The sequence below is a fragment of the Triturus cristatus genome, chromosome 7, assembly GCF_964204655.1.
Source record: "Triturus cristatus chromosome 7, aTriCri1.1, whole genome shotgun sequence".
In the NCBI taxonomy this organism is placed as follows: domain Eukaryota; kingdom Metazoa; phylum Chordata; class Amphibia; order Caudata; family Salamandridae; genus Triturus; species Triturus cristatus.
The window spans coordinates 1867076944-1867093522 of record NC_140590.1 but is presented as its reverse complement, the minus strand read 5'-3'; the positions used below and the strand labels follow the sequence as shown (position 1 = coordinate 1867093522).

The 16579-nt window shown below is 54.3% G+C and overlaps 1 protein-coding gene across 4 annotated transcripts in view; it reads right to left on the bottom strand.

Annotated features, from left to right (window-relative positions):
* LOC146813538 (uncharacterized) overlaps positions 1-15992 on the bottom strand; it is a 72473-nt gene extending 56481 nt beyond the window's left edge. The window contains exon 1 of one of the 4 annotated variants that reach the window (XM_085620309.1): positions 15705-15992. In XM_085620309.1, coding sequence (XP_085476435.1) covers positions 15705-15728 — 24 coding nt within the window. In that variant the 5' untranslated portion in view covers positions 15729-15992. The remainder of the gene's footprint in view (positions 1-15704) is intronic. The other 3 variants (XM_085620311.1, XM_085620308.1, XM_085620310.1) reach the window with 3 other exon arrangements.
* Positions 15993-16579: the final 587 nt, after the last annotated feature.

Below are 16579 nucleotides of genomic sequence, written 5' to 3'. Positions count from 1 at the left end.
GGGGCCTGGTTAGCGGGCTTTAGAGCACTGTCAGAGTTAACAAGCATTTGCAATACAATAGGTCTCGCATTTGCGGGAGTTTAAGCTATTGGCACGGTAAATAGCAATGCATTTCATTTATATTTTAATAACCAACCCATAAATAAAAGGCATTGTCATTTACAATGCCAATAGCTCAAAGTCTCATAAATGCGAGACTTATTGCATTGCAAATGCTTGTTTTATTTTGCATACACATGCCACATGGTGGGGAAAAAAGGAAGATGTCATTCTGAGACCTATAAATGGTAGCTATATACTTCCAGTATAAATGTTTAATTACAATAAAAAGAAATCACCATTGCAAATAATTGTAATAATGCTCGAGGTGCTGCACGGGTCAGACATGGACATATGCAGTGGGTGGATGTGATGTGGTGCGGGCAAAAAAACTGTGGGGTGCCTATGTTTGGCAGCATAATGTCACGAGGTGAGGATATAGCGCGACTCGGATAGAGAGTGCGAGCGTAAAGGAATACAAAACGCAGGTTGTGGGGAACAGAAACCAAGACCACAATATTACCACCATGGACATTTCTTGCCACAAATTATGTTGAACACACACAAGATGTTGCATCATCTGAAAGTGGGCAAATATAGTTTGGCAATATATGCCACACCAAGAGAAAGACAGAAAAAATACATACATTCTGCTCATACGTAATTGACAAGTAAATATCATGCTCAGCTACCGTTTTCTGCAGGTTCTGATATTTATTGAATATTTCTGTCAGTATTTCCACATTGCATGTGCCAGGTAGACAAGCCTTAGTTTCTCCGTGGTTTTATGGATGTGGATTACTTTAGCTTTATGAAATGCAGAGGAAGGAGGCAGCTATATCGATGAAGTGGATTCTGTGCAGGGCGTCTTTGTTTTCCAGATTGAATGCAATGAGGAGTGTAAAGCGCCCCTCCTCAGTGATAGGTTTGATAACAACGGAGCTCCAGCAAGCTCTTTAAACAAGGGGGGGGGGGGGTTGGGGGGTGAGAGCGGAGAGCAGGTGGGTTGAGGAGCATGGAAAGAGACAACAATGAAACCATTACCAGCGTAGCGCTCGTGAAAGGGTGCCATGCTGATAATGTATGTATGCGTGTCACACACTTGTAAGTTAAATAAACGTTGGATAAATCTCACAAGCTGACAACACAGAAAAGCATGCATTAAGAACGCTATGCAGTATGCTTCTGGCTACACAAATGGCCCACAATGTTTCGTTTTGCTGTGCGGCTGATTTTTTAAATCGCCTGGGGCATGAAGCTTGTTCCGGCTGTGTGCGCCTGACAGGCTGGAGAGATGAATACTCTAGAAACTTTAACAAGCTGTCGCCATTGCGCGAATGTAAACCAAGTTGAACAAAGCGAGGAGGGGGGCCACGCCCCCAACCACGACCGGTGCTTACATTTGTTGGCAGGGTCTGACACGTCCATCAGGGAGGGGTAAAAACAAATGGCACACTGCACGCAATTAAGCACGAGCGAGGCGGAGGAAAACTTTAGTTAGGCGCCGCTGCTTCAGGACTACACGGAAGTTACCATAGGATCAACAGCCAACAGAAATCAAGAAAACAACAGCAATGCCAGACTTAAATCAGTCGCAAGGGGCAGGAGAAATTACACGGAGTTGAAGCCAATATATAGATTACTTTAAGTCTCGCTGAGACAGCGCATGCGCTGCCAAGGCGAGACCTAAAGACCAGGGTCTAGTATGCCTAATGGGTGCAAAAAAGTGGGGGGCATCTGCAAAAAGCAGTTTCTTTACATTCATGTTCATTTTCTTTGAGGGTCCTGCTGCTGAACATCTTGCTTCTTGATGGACAAAGTCTGACTTCACTGTGGGAGTTGAATGTTCATCTGCCTTCCAAACAACAGCTCAGCAGGCCCTTTCTTGTCATGTGGGGTGTGTCTGCACTCACTTAGGGACTTATCAGATGCATGATCATACAAATTAAAGCAGGCGAATACTACCGAAACTCCCAGATAGAAGTCTACAAGATGGCACTAGATAAGGTCCACAAGGAGATTTCGAGATACAAGGCTTCCCCCACACAGAGCTAAATTTCCAAACAACATAAAGATGTAAAGAAATGTGCTCATAATAAAGGGATATCCAAACACAACAGATGAGTACATAAAACAACAGAATGAGTGATTGCAGTCAAAGACAGGGAATTCCAGTGATGATAGGTCAACCCTCTCAGAGGGCGGGAGTAGTCACAACTCCAGTAGCAAGAATAAGACAAGGCAAGGACAGGGAAGATGGTTTAATAGTGGATATCCTCTCCCTGCCCTGCACTCGCCACCACCCCCACCTTAACACTCGTACTACTGGCCAACACCTTATGGTCCCACAGCCTAAAGGACACAACCCCCTTCCAACAAAATACCTGTCCTTTTTAAGGATGTGTCAGCTGGAGGGGAAGAAAAACAGATTGAATGGTCAGGTGGGAAGAACAGAAGAAATGGTAACTAGGGGCAACACCTGGGAACAACAACCTCAATCAGGGACAAGAAGATTGCAGATCATGTAGGTAGGTAATCTGACACCTTATACTTTTTCAGCTGAAGAAGAGTGTCCTAAATAAGGAACTTGTATTTGTCATCACCAAAAAGCAGACTAGCTCAAATTAAAATGCGAACTAGCAGTTTTCAGAAAAATTTGGATCAAGGCTTTCCTCACAGATAAGTTAGACACCAAGGAGGCCACATCACATACCACTATGAAAAACAAGTCCTTCTTCACTCCAACAAATGCTATACCCTCCGAAGGTATAGCCTCTAAGCAAGCAGTAATAAAAGACATGGAAGCTATAAATGTGGATGAAGTCAGGTTTCATAACATCGCCACCTTTGAAGAAAAAGCCTTAAATAATTTACAATCTAGAGATGATACAGTGATCAAACCAGTAGACAAGGGAGGATCAGTTATAGCCAAAACTACTGAAGACTACAGGGCAACATGTAGAGGACTCTGGTCGAATGAAAGGACCAACTAAACTCTAGAAAAAGAAAATTAAAGGATAGTAGAGAATGTTAAGGAACATGATTGGATAACTAATGATGGTTAGGGGTGGGGTTTTTAGTAGTGTCATGAAGAATGGCGCTCAGGCTCTTGCGTGAACTATCTATGGACCTGTATCAGGACGGTGCTGCTCGGTCGGGGGAATAACCCGCTAACCCCCGGGAATGTGTGAATCACAGCATTCACACTGTAAAAGTAGGCACAGTCCTGGGCACACATGATGAGGATATCATAATGTTAACATCAGTTTCAAACCGTTATATAAAAGCCGTGATTGACACCAGTATGAGTTCGAAAAGTTTCTTTATATATTGCAGCAACGACTGTGTTGATCAAAACAAAACCAGCCGACACGTGTTTCGTCACTAGGAGAGGTCCCGTGACTCATCAGGGCTTTATTGTGGGTGAATAAGAAGTTGTAAAAGTCCCAAGGAACCGGTGATAATTACAACCCGGTCTGGGGTGTTTGGAAGACTCAAAGTACCGTGAATATTGGTACTGGAAAGCGCGCTACATTGTGGATGCGGTACGGGAGGAGGATTAAAGGCCGCAGGCTGGGATATAGCCGAGCGGTACGAGCAAAATTGGCAAGCCGGGGCGGGTACACCGAGGCGGCGGAATGGACGATCGTGCCTAGGGTTCCAATGTGTAAACATTCAGTGTCTAGCTTTGAGGCGAGGTTCGAGACGCCGGGTTGGCGGTGGGCTATGCGCGGTTAGGAGCCCAGAAACGGGAAAAGTTAAGCGTACAAGCAGAGTGCGCGTGCCGAGTAGCCGAAGCACCTGTAATCTGTGGTGGTCGGAGCCGGAAGACACTGGAGCCGTGTAGGTGGACAGGCTTATTGGATAACTAACAAGGAAGCAGCCTTTCTGGCCGATTGGAGACCCAGAACCCCTTTGTTAGAAGGCGACCTCAGAGGAGCCCGGAGGGGGCCCTGACTATCCTGAGACCCACCCTCAAAGTATCGTAGCCGGGCACTGGTGGGAGATTCCGCAGGGGAGGAATCTCGTATCTAGGATCGTACACTTGGCACCACACGACAAAGAGACACCACACCGAGGGTTCTTAGGATTCAAGCTTTATCAAATCGAAGTGGTAGGATCTTTATGATCAGCAAGGCAGATATTTACAAGCAGAGCGTGGGCTCACAGAGTCTTGGCGGGGGTAGGAGGTAGCGGGACAGTCTTTGGGGGGGATATGGATCAAATGCAGGAGCGTACCCGGCGCACAGCTCTCAATCCTCGAGCTGGGGGATACGCTTGTCGTCGTGGGGTCCGGCGGGACCAAAGAGAGTCTGGGGGAGCCGCGAGTCACTCAGCAGGCTCAAGCACAAGTTCGGAGGTCTTACGATCTTCAGAGAGCCGCGAGTCACTCAGCAGGGCTCAAGCACAAGTTCGGAGGTCTTACGATCTTCAGGGAGCCGCGAGTCACTCAGCAGGGCTCAAGCACAAGTTCGGAGGTCTTACGATCTTCAGGGAGCCGCGAGTCACTCAGCAGGGCTCAAGCACAAGTTCGGAGGTCTTACGTTCTTCAGGGAGCCGCGAGTCACTCAGCATGCTCAGGTACCAGTTCGGAGGTCTTACGATCTTCTGGGAGCCGCGAGTCACTCAGCAGGGCTCAGATGTTCCAAGGCGAATCTGCCGGACAGTCCCAGAGCACCCCTTGTTATAGGTCGACCCCTCTTTGATGTCCGGAGTCTGTGCAGGCAGGGGTCTTGTCACCTGGGGGTCGCTTGTCGAGGTTTCCTGCCATTGTCTTTTGATCCTTTCAGGGCCGGGTCGGGAGGAGTCCCAGACACCCAGCAGGCGTGGAGCCAGCCCTCAGGGAGGCCGGAGGGCCGATCGAAACCCATCGTCCCAGGGGAGTTCAGAGGTGCGATAGAAACTGCTCCTCCCTCTCTCATCCCCTGGAAGCGTGATGTCCTCCAGCCGGAGTGGCGCCTCTAGGCCCGGGTTGTGCTGGGGCCGGGCGGCCATCTTGGTGCACGAAGTGGGCACGCGTGCCCGGGGTGGCCGAAAGGAGAGAGGCCATGGACGGGGAGGCCCGGGTCGCGTGTGTGTGTTCTGGTGGGAAGGATCGGCTGGGCCGTGTGCTTGGGGTCCCTGGTACCAGGTTAGGTAGTGCGAGGACAGGAAGAGCCATGCTACGAGGCCGGGTCTAACACGCGTCCCCCCCAGCTGAAAGCCGGAGAGAACTACCCATCATCTTGGGGGGTTCTCTTCGCTGAGGCGGAAGAACCGGGAGAGGCCGTCAGCGTTGGCGTGGTCCGTACCAGGGCGATGTTCTACGGTGAAATCCATCCCCTGGAGGGAGATTGACCACCGCAGTAGCTTGGGGTTTTCTCCTCGCATCTGCATGAGCCATCGCAAGGGCCGATGGTCGGTTTGTACTTTGAAATGGGTGCCAAACAGGTAAGGGCGCAGCTTCTTGAGGGCCCAGACTACGGCAAATGCTTTGCGCTCAATGGTGCTCCACCTCTGTTCTCTGGGCAACAGCCGCCGGCTGAGTAAGGCGATGGGCTGGTCTAGGCCTTGGTCATTCACCTGGGACAGGACGGCTCCAATGCCATGCTCGGAGGCATCGGTCTGGACTACAAACTCCTTGGAGTAGTCGGGAGCCTGGAGGACGGGGGCCGTGCACATGGCCTTCTTTAGGGCATCGAACGCTTCCTGGCAGGCAGTCGTCCACTGCACCCTCTTGGGCTGTTTTCTTGATGTGAGTTCGGTGAGGGGGCCAACCAGGCTGCCATACCCCCGGATGAATCTTCGGTAGTAGCCAGTGAGGCCCAGGAAGGCTCGGACCTCCGTTTGGGTGGTGGGTGTTTCCCAGGCTAGGATGGCGTCGATCTTTGGCTGTAGAGGGGCGACCTGACCGCTCCCGACCTGGTGCCCCAGGTAGACTACTGATCCTTGCCCAATCTGGCACTTGCTGGCTTTTACTGTGAGGCCTGCCTGGCGCAGGGCGGTTAGCACTCTCCGGAGGTGCTGGAGGTGCTCACTCCATCCGGAACTGAAAACGGCGATGTCGTCTAGATAGGCCGCACTGAACTGTTCCATCCCGGCCAGGACCCTATTCACCAGTCGCTGGAAGGTGGCCGGGGCATTTTTCATTCCGAAGGGCATTACGCGGAAGCGATAATGCCCATCTGGGGTGGAGAAGGCGGACCGCTCCTTGGCTTCCTCTGTGAGCGCAATCTGCCAGTATCCGCAGGTGAGGTCGAATGTGCTGAGGAACTGGGCCGCCCCGAGTCGGTCAATGAGCTCGTCGGCTCGGGGGATGGGGTGGGCATCGGCCCGGGTTACGTCATTGAGCCCCCGGTAGTCCACGCAGAATCGGAGCTCGGGGGCGACACCGGGGGCCGCTGCCTTCGGGACTAGGACCACGGGGCTGGCCCAGGGACTATCGGATGGCTCGATCACCCCCAGGGTCAACATCTTCGAGACTTCAGCTTGAATGCAGGACCGGACTCGGTCAGGGACTCGGTAGGCTCGGTGTCTTACTGGCGGGCTGTCCCCGGTGTCCACGTCATGGACACACCAGTCGGTGACTCGGGGGATCAGGGAGAAGAGGTCGGAGAATTTTCCTAGGAGCTGGCGACAGTCCGCTTGTTGCTGGTCAGTGAGGGATGGGGAGAGGTTCACTCCTGCCACGGAGCCATCCTTCTCCTTGACACACAGGAGGTCCGGGAGGGGATCGGACTCATCTTCGGCCCCGTCATCGGTGGCCAGCAGGAGGCTCAGTTCTGTCCGTACGAAGTGAGGCTTGAGGCGGTTCACGTGTAGGACCCGCAGGGGATCCCGGGGCGACTGGACGTCCACCAAGTACGTGACTGGACTCTTCCGCTCAATCACCTTGAAGGGCCCGGTCCACTTGTCCTGGAGGGCGCCAGGCTTCACGGGGGCCATGACCCATACCTGCTGGCCCGGCTGGAACTCGACCAGAGTGGCATTCTGGTCGTACCAGCGCTTCATCTCTTCTTGGCTTGCCTCCAAGTTGGCCTCGGCCAGCTCTCGGAACTTCCTGGTCTGGTTCCGGAGGGCCAGAACGTATTGGAACACATCTCGTGGGGTGGTCTGGGGTGCTGCCTCCCACCCTTCCTTAACCAAGCTGAGGGGACCTCGGACGGGGTGCCCATATAGTAATTCAAACGGGCTGAACCCCAAGGACTTCTGTGGGACTTCCCGGTAAGCGAACAGGAGGCAGGGGAGCAGGACGTCCCACTTACGCCGGAGGGGTTCTTCTAGGCCGTTGATCATCCCTTTCAGAGTCCGGTTAAACCTTTCTACTAGGCCGTTCCCTTGGGGATGGTACGGGGTGGTGAACTTATAGGACACCCCACATTGTTGCCACAGGGACGTCATGTATTTTGAGATAAAATTAGTTCCGCGATCGCTCACGACCTCGCGGGGAAAACCCACCCGGGAAAAGATCCCCATCAGGGCTCGGCCCACCACGGGAGCCGTGACGGTGCGTAGGGGGATCGCCTCAGGGTATCGGGTGGCGTGATCCACTAGGACCAGAATGAAACGGTGACCTTGGGAGGTGGGGGGGATCCAGGGGCCCCACGATGTCGATTCCGACTCTTTCGAATGGGGTACTGACGACCGGGAAGGGTTGGAGGGGAGCCTTGCGCTTCCCCCCACTCTTCCCACTAGCCTGGCACGTGGGACAGGACTTGCAGTAGGCTTCTACAGCTACTCTCATCCTAGGCCAGTAAAAGTGAGTCACGAGACGGCTGTAGGTTTCGTCTTGCCCCAGGTGGCCGGCGAGGGGGACGTCGTGGGCCAAGCCCAGGAGGAAGTCTCGGAAGCGTAGGGGTACCACCAGCACCCGGCCGGATCCTAGCTCCACCGACTTCTGCTCACTGTACAAGAGGTTATTCTCCCAATAAACTCGGTGCGTTCCGGTTTGGTCGCCTGCGGCTTGGCCCTCGGCCTGGTGCCGCAGTCCGACCAGGGAAGGACAGGTGGCTTGCTCCCGGCAGAACTCCTCCCGGGTGGGCCCGCCCTCGTGGCGCCACGGGGCCAATTCGGCCAGATCGCCTAGCTCGGGGACCGGGGTGGTGTCGGACGGTGAGGGTTCGTCGCTGGCGACTGACCCTCCCGATGGGGGGACGGGAGGACCCTCGGCAGGGACTGCTCTGACTCCCTCGATCGGGGGGTCCTCGACTTCCCCCAGGGGGGTGAGTCAGGCGGACATAGATCGGGTGGTGGCGCACACCCACTCGGGGAGTCCCATCATCCCTAGGTGGGCCTTGCGCTCGACGTACTTCCAGGGAGAGCTCTCCAGGTCGTTCCCTAAGAGGCAGTCGACCGGCTGGGAGGTTCTTACGGCAACCCTCAGTTTACCTACCACCCCTCCCCACTCAAAGGGCACCAGGGCTACCTGACACATACTCTCTCTATTATCTGCGGAAATTACGGGGCAAAAGACGTTGGGTAGGATCTGCTCCTCGGGGACTAAGTGCCTGAGGACACCGGTGATGCTGGCCCCGGTGTCTCGCAGGGCTTCTATTTGGTGGCCATTGATCTTGACGAGCTGCCCGTACTTCTTCGTGTTGGAGGGCAGGAGGCTACCAGGGACCATCTCTCTATCTCCCAGGGATACTAGGGCCATAGCGGCGGGTTCCCACTCCCCGGTGTCCTCAACCTCCTCCCCCAGGGCTACGTTGGCTATCTGTCTAGCAGGGTTTGCAGCAGGGGGGACCTGGGGGGCCATGGGGCACTCCGGGTCATTGGCGTAGTGCCCGGGCCTCTGACAACGGAAACAAGTGATGGTTACCCAGTGCCCCCGTCTCCCGGGGGGTCCGGAGACTGGTGGGGGGGGGCGTCGGGAAAGGTGGAGGTTGGGCCTTCGGGGGACTCGACTGGGACTCTCTCTGCCCTCCCTGGTTCCCTCCCCCTCTCTGGCGGGGTGGTCCCTGACTGGCTCGGGGGTATTCTCCTACACTGCTCCGGGGGACCCGGGTGTTGGTCCAGCGGTCTGCTTCCACAGCCAGCTTCCGGGGATCGGTGAGTTTGCTGTCGAGCAGATGCTGGCGTAGTTCCACAAAGCAGTTCGCCGCCAGGTGTTCCCACAACATGAGGTCGGTGAGTTCCTAGAGGGTGGTGACCTTGCTGCCCTTGATCCACCCATCGAAGGCCCGACTGAAAAAGTTTACATACTCCACCCAGGTGGTGCCCGGGATCTTCCTGCAGTCCCGGAATCGCTGACGGTACATCTCTGGGGTGAGGCCGTACCTAGTGAGGAAAGCCTCTTTCATGTGGCTGTAGGAGGTCTGCAGGGAGAGGGGTAGGTCGAGCAGGGTGTCCCTTCCTTCGCTCAGAAACCGTCCCCACAGCCCTGCCCCCCAGTCCTTCTGCGGGACCCGATGAGAGGTCATGGCGACCTCGTAGGCCCTGAACCATTGTTGAATGTCATCATTTTTATAATATTCTTTGACCACGTCCTTGGGGATGTGGACCTTTTGTTCCGCCGGGGAGGCCGCCTCTCGGTTCCCCGGGGGCCTCCCTTCCTCCTTTCTGGCTTTGAGCTCGATCTCCTTCAAGCTGCGTTCGTGCTCTAGTTGGAGCTTCCTTCCTTCATGCTCCCGTTGGAGCTTCTTCTCTTCCAATTCGCCTTGTACGCGCATTTGTTCTACTGCTAGCTTTTTTTCCGCTAATTTCAATTCGCCTTCGATTTTGAGTTTGGCTAACTCGAGTTCGTGATTGCGACTTCTCTCTCTGTCTGCGAGCTCTTCCGGGGAAAGGCCCCCGTCTGGCACGAAGCCTCGCACCTGATTGCTGCTGCTTTCGCCTTGGGTGGGTTCTGCTTCGTCGTGTCGCTCCCCCATGCCTGCTGGGCGGGAGGCCCCGGCATCCACCCAAGCTTTCAGTGCTTTCTGCAAATCTTCTTTGGTGTTGAGACCGGTGGTAGCGATTTTAAGTTCTTTGCAGAATTGCTTCAGTTCTTTGTGCGTGTATTCTTCTAGTTGTTCCACCTGGAACACCCTGTTGGTGTTGGTTTCTGCGGGGCTCATGGCGCTTCCTTCTGCCATCTTTGTCGGTAGTGTGTCAGTCGTTCACGGTACGATCTCTAGGTTATGGGCCCGAATCCCGTCGCTTGCCACCAATGTTAGAAGGCGACCTCAGAGGAGCCCTGAGGGGGCCCTGACTATCCTGAGACCCACCCTCAAAGTATCGTAGCCGGGCACTGGCGGGAGATTCCGCAGGGGAGGAATCTCGTATCTAGGATCGTACACTTGGCACCACACGACAAAGAGACACCACACCGAGGGTTCTTAGGATTCAAGCTTTATCAAATCGAAGTGGTAGGATCTTTATGATCAGCAAGGCAGATATTTACAAGCAGAGCGTGGGCTCACAGAGTCTTGGCGGGGGTAGGAGGTAGCGGGACAGTCTTTGGGGGGATATGGATCAAATGCAGGAGCGTACCCGGCGCACAGCTCACAATCCTCGAGCTGGGGGATACGCTTGTCGTCGTGGGGTCCGGCGGGACCAAAGAGAGTCTGGGGGAGCCTCGAGTCACTCAGCAGGCTCAAGCACAAGTTCGGAGGTCTTACGATCTTCAGAGAGCCGCGAGTCACTCAGCAGGGCTCAAGCACAAGTTCGGAGGTCTTACGATCTTCAGGGAGCCGCGAGTCACTCAGCAGGGCTCAAGCACAAGTTCGGAGGTCTTACGATCTTCAGGGAGCCGCGAGTCACTCAGCAGGGCTCAAGCACAAGTTCGGAGGTCTTACGATCTTCAGGGAGCCGCGAGTCACTCAGCAGGGCTCAAGCACAAGTTCGGAGGTCTTACGTTCTTCAGGGAGCCGCGAGTCACTCAGCAGCCTCAGGTACCAGTTCGGAGGTCTTTCGATCTTCGGGGAGCCGCGAGTCACTCAGCAGGGCTCAGATGTTCCAAGGCGAATCTGCCGGACAGTCCCAGAGCACCCCTTGTTATAGGTCGACCCCTCTTTGATGTCCGGAGTCTGTGCAGGAGGGGTCTTGTCACCTGGGGGTCGCTTGTCTAGGTTTCCTGCCATTGTCTTTTGATCCTTTCAGGGCCGGGTCGGGAGGAGTCCCAGACACCCAGCAGGCGTGGAGCCAGCCCTCAGGGAGGCCGGAGGGCCGATCGAAACCCATCGTCCCAGGGGAGTTCAGAGGTGCGATAGAAACTGCTCCTCCCTCTCTCATCCCCTGGAAGCGTGATGTCCTCCAGCCGGAGTGGCGCCTCTAGGCCCGGGTTGTGCTGGGGCCGGGCGGCCATCTTGGTGCACGAAGTGGGCACGCGTGCCCGGGGTGGCCGAAAGGAGAGAGGCCATGGACGGGGAGGCCCGGGTCACGTGTGTGTGTTCTGGTGGGAAGGATCGGCTGGGCCGTGTGCTTGGGGTCCCTGGTACCAGGTTAGGTAGTGCGAGGACAGGAAGAGCCATGCTACGAGGCCGGGTCTAACACCCTTATTTCAATACCATACCAAACAGTAAAAAAATAGGGTCCCACACCCCCCGGAACCTCTATTGTGTCAGGAATAGGGTAAATCTTAGAACCTCTCTCAACCTTTGTAAACTGCTTCTTGAGGCCTTTGGTATGTGAAATGCCTTTGTACATCAAAGATATTAAACACTGGTTAAATGTCCTCAATGACATACAATTTAACCCAGAAGAAGAGTTGATTATAGGGCTGAATGTAGAAGCTCTCTACACCAGCATATCTCAGGATGAAGATTTGGGAGCAATAGCAAATATATTAAGACAAACAATATACTAGGCAGCACTCATTTAATTTATTATGACATTGCCGAAACTAGCACTGAAAAAATAATTGTTCGGAATTTGAAGGTACCATTTTCGAGCATCTGCACGGAACATCGACGGGAGCACTTTGCTTTGAGGACAGTGTTTCAGTATATCCACACGTTCGAGATGGATAATATCTGGGGAATAATCCTCATGAAGACGAAATAAAATTATAGTGACGATATACTGATGAGGTCCAGGTAACCTGGCATTGGACAGCAGAGATCAAGCAGGAACTCCCATTCTTAGACCTGGTGATAACAGCATCAGATGGGGCTCTAACCAAAATAAATTCCACAAAACCAACAGACAGGAGCAGCCTACTCCATTCTAGTAGCGCACACCCATAGAGAAGATCCACCAGAGGGCCAATTCCTACAAATAAAACGCAACTGCTCGGACCGGAAAAAGTTTCCAACCGAGGGAAAAATATAAACAGCTAAATTAAAATAGAAGCATTAACCTATACACCTGATAAAACAAACACATGACAGAGAAAAGAACGAGATACAGCAACAGGGAGCTGCTCTTCATGGATAAAGAAAAACAGGACAAGCCACAGATAATATGCGTGAGCACATTCACCACCATTCAAACCAAATGAAGTAAACAATTAACAAACATTAGTGTTCACTCGACAGCAACACTTATTCTGGAAAAACCTATGTTCTCCGTTAAAAAGAACACAAGTATAAAGAATGTTCTAGTCCATACAGAGCAGGGACACTCTTGCTCTGTATGGACCAGCAAGTCCATGCAGAGCATAGGACCTCCTCCAGTTAAAGGTCATGTACACAACTTACACAAAGCCCATCGCGCTCTGACTAGAATACCTATGGGAGCACAGGAGTCAAACTAATTGTAACTCAAACAATGTTATATATATGGGGTCACATGTCCCTGTGGCCTGAGACATATAGGACTGACAAGCAGGAAAGTAGGAACGAGAGTTATCGAACATGGTAGCATGATCAAGCGACGCCACAACACAAGAATCATGAATAACTTTTTACCGATTGGTCATTAAATCATTGCAGGAATAGGCTACTAAGGTGGAGGGGTAGTAATTTCCCCTGTACATGCCCGAAGAATACGTTTTTAATCATACAACAGGCACCCAATATTAAAGGAAACTGAAGTGTCCTTTAGATATTTTTAACTTCTAAAATCCCTGTCAAAACAAAGTGGTGCCTGGAACATGGTTGAGGGTTTCCTGATTTACAGGGACCAAGGAGTGACCCGATGATGAAGCATGACACCAGTATGGTGTGTAAGGAACCATAAAAACCTCAAATAGTTCTCCCTATGAAAAAGGGGGAAGCTGCCTCTGAGGCTCACCATAAAGAATGGTAGGATAACTTAATGTTTAATCACTTAGGGGATGATGGAGATCTTAGATATGGGTTTGTAGTGAGTTTGTTAATCTCTTCTGAGTGGGTCCCCTGGAGAGAGTTAAGTGCATGTCTGCACTTGGTAAGGCCCACTGGAGGTCTGGCTTCCCCACCCCCTCCGTACACGTCCACCTCACGTTGGGCACAGCAAGTGTGGCAGAAGCCCTTCTTTGAGGTAACTCACTCACACTTGTAGTGTTGCACTTAAAAACAACAATTGGCACATTTTGCCAAGTGGCCTGTTTGATATGAAACAATTCAGCTGATCATCTGAATTCAGGAGCTTCTAGATTTCAGTTCCTGAATTATACGCAAGTTTTTTACTGTTGCAGCAGGCACAGGGGGTGGGGGTGCAAAAAGCCAGACCTGGGTGAAGACGTGACACATGGCATGGGGTCACCTGGCAGGCACAGGGGCTGGGGGTGAAAGGGACAGGGCTGGGTGAAGAGGTCACACATAGCATGGGGTCAAATGGCTGGCCCTGGGACTGAGGGTGAAGAGGTCACACATGACAAGGGGGCAGCCTCCAGGCGCTGGGAGTGAGAAGGCCAGAGATGGGTGAAGAGGTCACACATGGCATGGGGTCACCTGGCAGGTGCTTGAGGTGAAGAGGTCACACATGGGATCACCTGGCAGGTGCTGGGGGTGAAGAGGCCACACATAGGGTCACCTGGCAGGCCCAGGTGCTGAAGAGGTCACACGTGGCATGGGGTCACCTGGCTGGGGGTGAAGAGGTCACGCATGGGGTCACCTGTCAGGCACAGGAGCTGGGGGTGAAGAGGTCACCCATGGCATGGGGTCACCTGGTAGGGAGTGAAGAGGTCACACATGGGGTCACCTGGCAGGCACAGGAGCTGGGGGTGAAGAGGCCACACGTGGCATGAGGTCACCTGGCAGGTGCTGGGGTGAAGAGGCCACACATGGCATGGGTTCACCTGGCTGGCACAGGAGCTGGGGGTGAACAGGCCACACGTGACATGGGGTCACCTGGCAGGTGCTGGGGCGAAGAGGCCACATGTGGCATGGGGTCACCTGGCAGGTGCTGGGGGTGAAGAGGAAACACATTGCATGGGTTCACCTGGCTGGCACAGGAGCTGGGGGTGAAGAGGTTACACATGGCATGGGTTCACCTGGCTGGCACAGGAGCTGGGGGTGAAGAGGTCACACATGGCATGGGGTCACCTGGCTGGCACAGAAGCTGGGGGTGAACAGCCAAAACGTGGCATGGGTTCACCTGGCTGGCACAGGAATTGGGGGTGAAGAGGCCACACATGGCATGGGGTCACCTGGCTGGCACAGGAGCTGGGGGTGAAGAGGTCACACATGGCATGGGGTCACCGGGCTGGCACAGAAGCTGGGGGTGAAGAGCCAAAACGTGGCATGGGTTCACCTGGCTGGCACAGGAACTGGGGGTGAAGAGGCCACACATGGCATGGGGTCACCTGGCTGGCACAGTAGCTGGGGGCGAAGAGACCACACGTGTCATGGGGTCACCTGGCTGGCACAGGAGATGGGGGTGAAGAGGCTACACGTGGCATGGGTTCACCTGGCTGGCACAGGAGCTGGGGGTGAAGAGCCAAAACGTGGCATGGGTTCACCTGGCTGGCACAGAAGCTGGGGGTGAATAGGCCACACATGGCATGGGGTCACGTGGCTGGCACAGGTGCTGGGGGTGAAGAGGTCACACATGGCATGGGTTCACCTGGCAGGTGCTTGGGTTGAAGAGGTCACACATGGCATGGGTTCACCTGGCTGGCACAGGAGCTGGGGGTGAAGAGGCCACACATGGCATGTTGTCACCTGGCAGGTGCTGGGGGTGAAGAGGCCACACGTGGCATGGGGTCACCTGGCAGGCGCAGGCGCTGGGGGTGAAGAGGCCACACGTGGCATGGGGTCACCTGGCTGGCACAGGAGCTGGGGGTGAAGAGGCCACACGTGGCATGGGGTCACCTGGCAGGTGCTGGGGGTGAAGAGGCCACACATGGCATGGGGTCACCTGGCAGGAGCTGGGGGTGAAGAGGCCACACGTGGCATGGGGTCACCTGGCAGGTGCTGGGGGTGAAGAGGCCACACGTGGCATGGGGTCACCTGGCTGGCACAGGAGCTGGGGGTGAAGAGGCCACACGTGGCATGGGGTCACCTGGCAGGTGCTGGGGGTGAAGAGGCCACACATGGCATGGGGTCACCTGGCAGGAGCTGGGGTGAAGAGGCCACACGTGGCATGGGGTCACCTGGCAGGTGCTGGGGGTGAAGAGGCCACACTTGGCATGGGGTCACCTGGCAGGAGCTGGGGTGAAGAGGCCACACGTGGCATGGGGTCACCTGGCAGGTGCTGGGGGTGAAGAGGCCACACATGGCATGCGGTCACCTGGCTAGCACAGTCTTGTAACCTCAGTAAGGGAGGGGCAGAGGTGCTTCATGGGAGCAGATCCCACCCCCCAGTCCCTGTGTACGGGGGGCCCCATCAGTGAACCCTACCTCGTCTGGCCCCCCCTCAGACATGCTCCTCGGGCTCCTTAGTCTGAGCGGGCCCTGGAGAGGGTGACGAACCAGGGCTCCTGCCCAGCTCCTGGCGGGTGGCAGGGAGAGAGCAGAGCGCCCCCCGGAGGGCTCAGGCGGGTCTCACCCCTCGCCGACCAACGCCCGGGTCACTGCAGTGCTGGCGCCCCCGCCCGGCTCTGGGAATAAAGGGATGCAGAGGGGAAGGCGCACACTGCGCACGCGTGGGCCTCGAAAGGGTCTGATGAGCTTCTAGTATCCTCTCTCTGCGCAGGCGCAGTCCCAGGTACTCGTTGAGCTGCTGGTGTGCTCTGTAAGCGCATGCTCAGTCCCCAGTACTTGATGTAAAACTTCGATTGTACTGTCTGCGCATGTTTTAGAGATTAGTATCTTTTAACTACTACGTAAGAGCCGTAGTAAACGCATGCGCGTTATTGTGATCCATCGTCGTATCCGCGCACGCTCGATGTTGCTGGTGTACAGTCCTCTCTGCGCATGCTCGTTTTTGTGCAAGGACAGGGCTCTTCTGCATCTCTAAGGCCGGGGTGTTTTCAGATTGTTATGCGTGACATCCTGTGGTTTCACTCTGCCGATGAGTGACTCCACTGTCACTTGAGTGACACTTCAAGTGACTTTTCCTGTCGAGTTAATCGAAGCAAGGACCGGTGTTTGAGTCCTCTCTGCGAGTCTTCACTTACTGTGTCCAGACTGGTCACAGCAGTGCACAGACTCTTAAAACAGACAAATCCGATCAAACCAATGAGTGACAGCATGGATTTTGTTAATATAATTAGAACGGAAAATGTTTCAATTCTGGAAATATTAGTCTATGAATGGAACATTTCTGGGTCTCT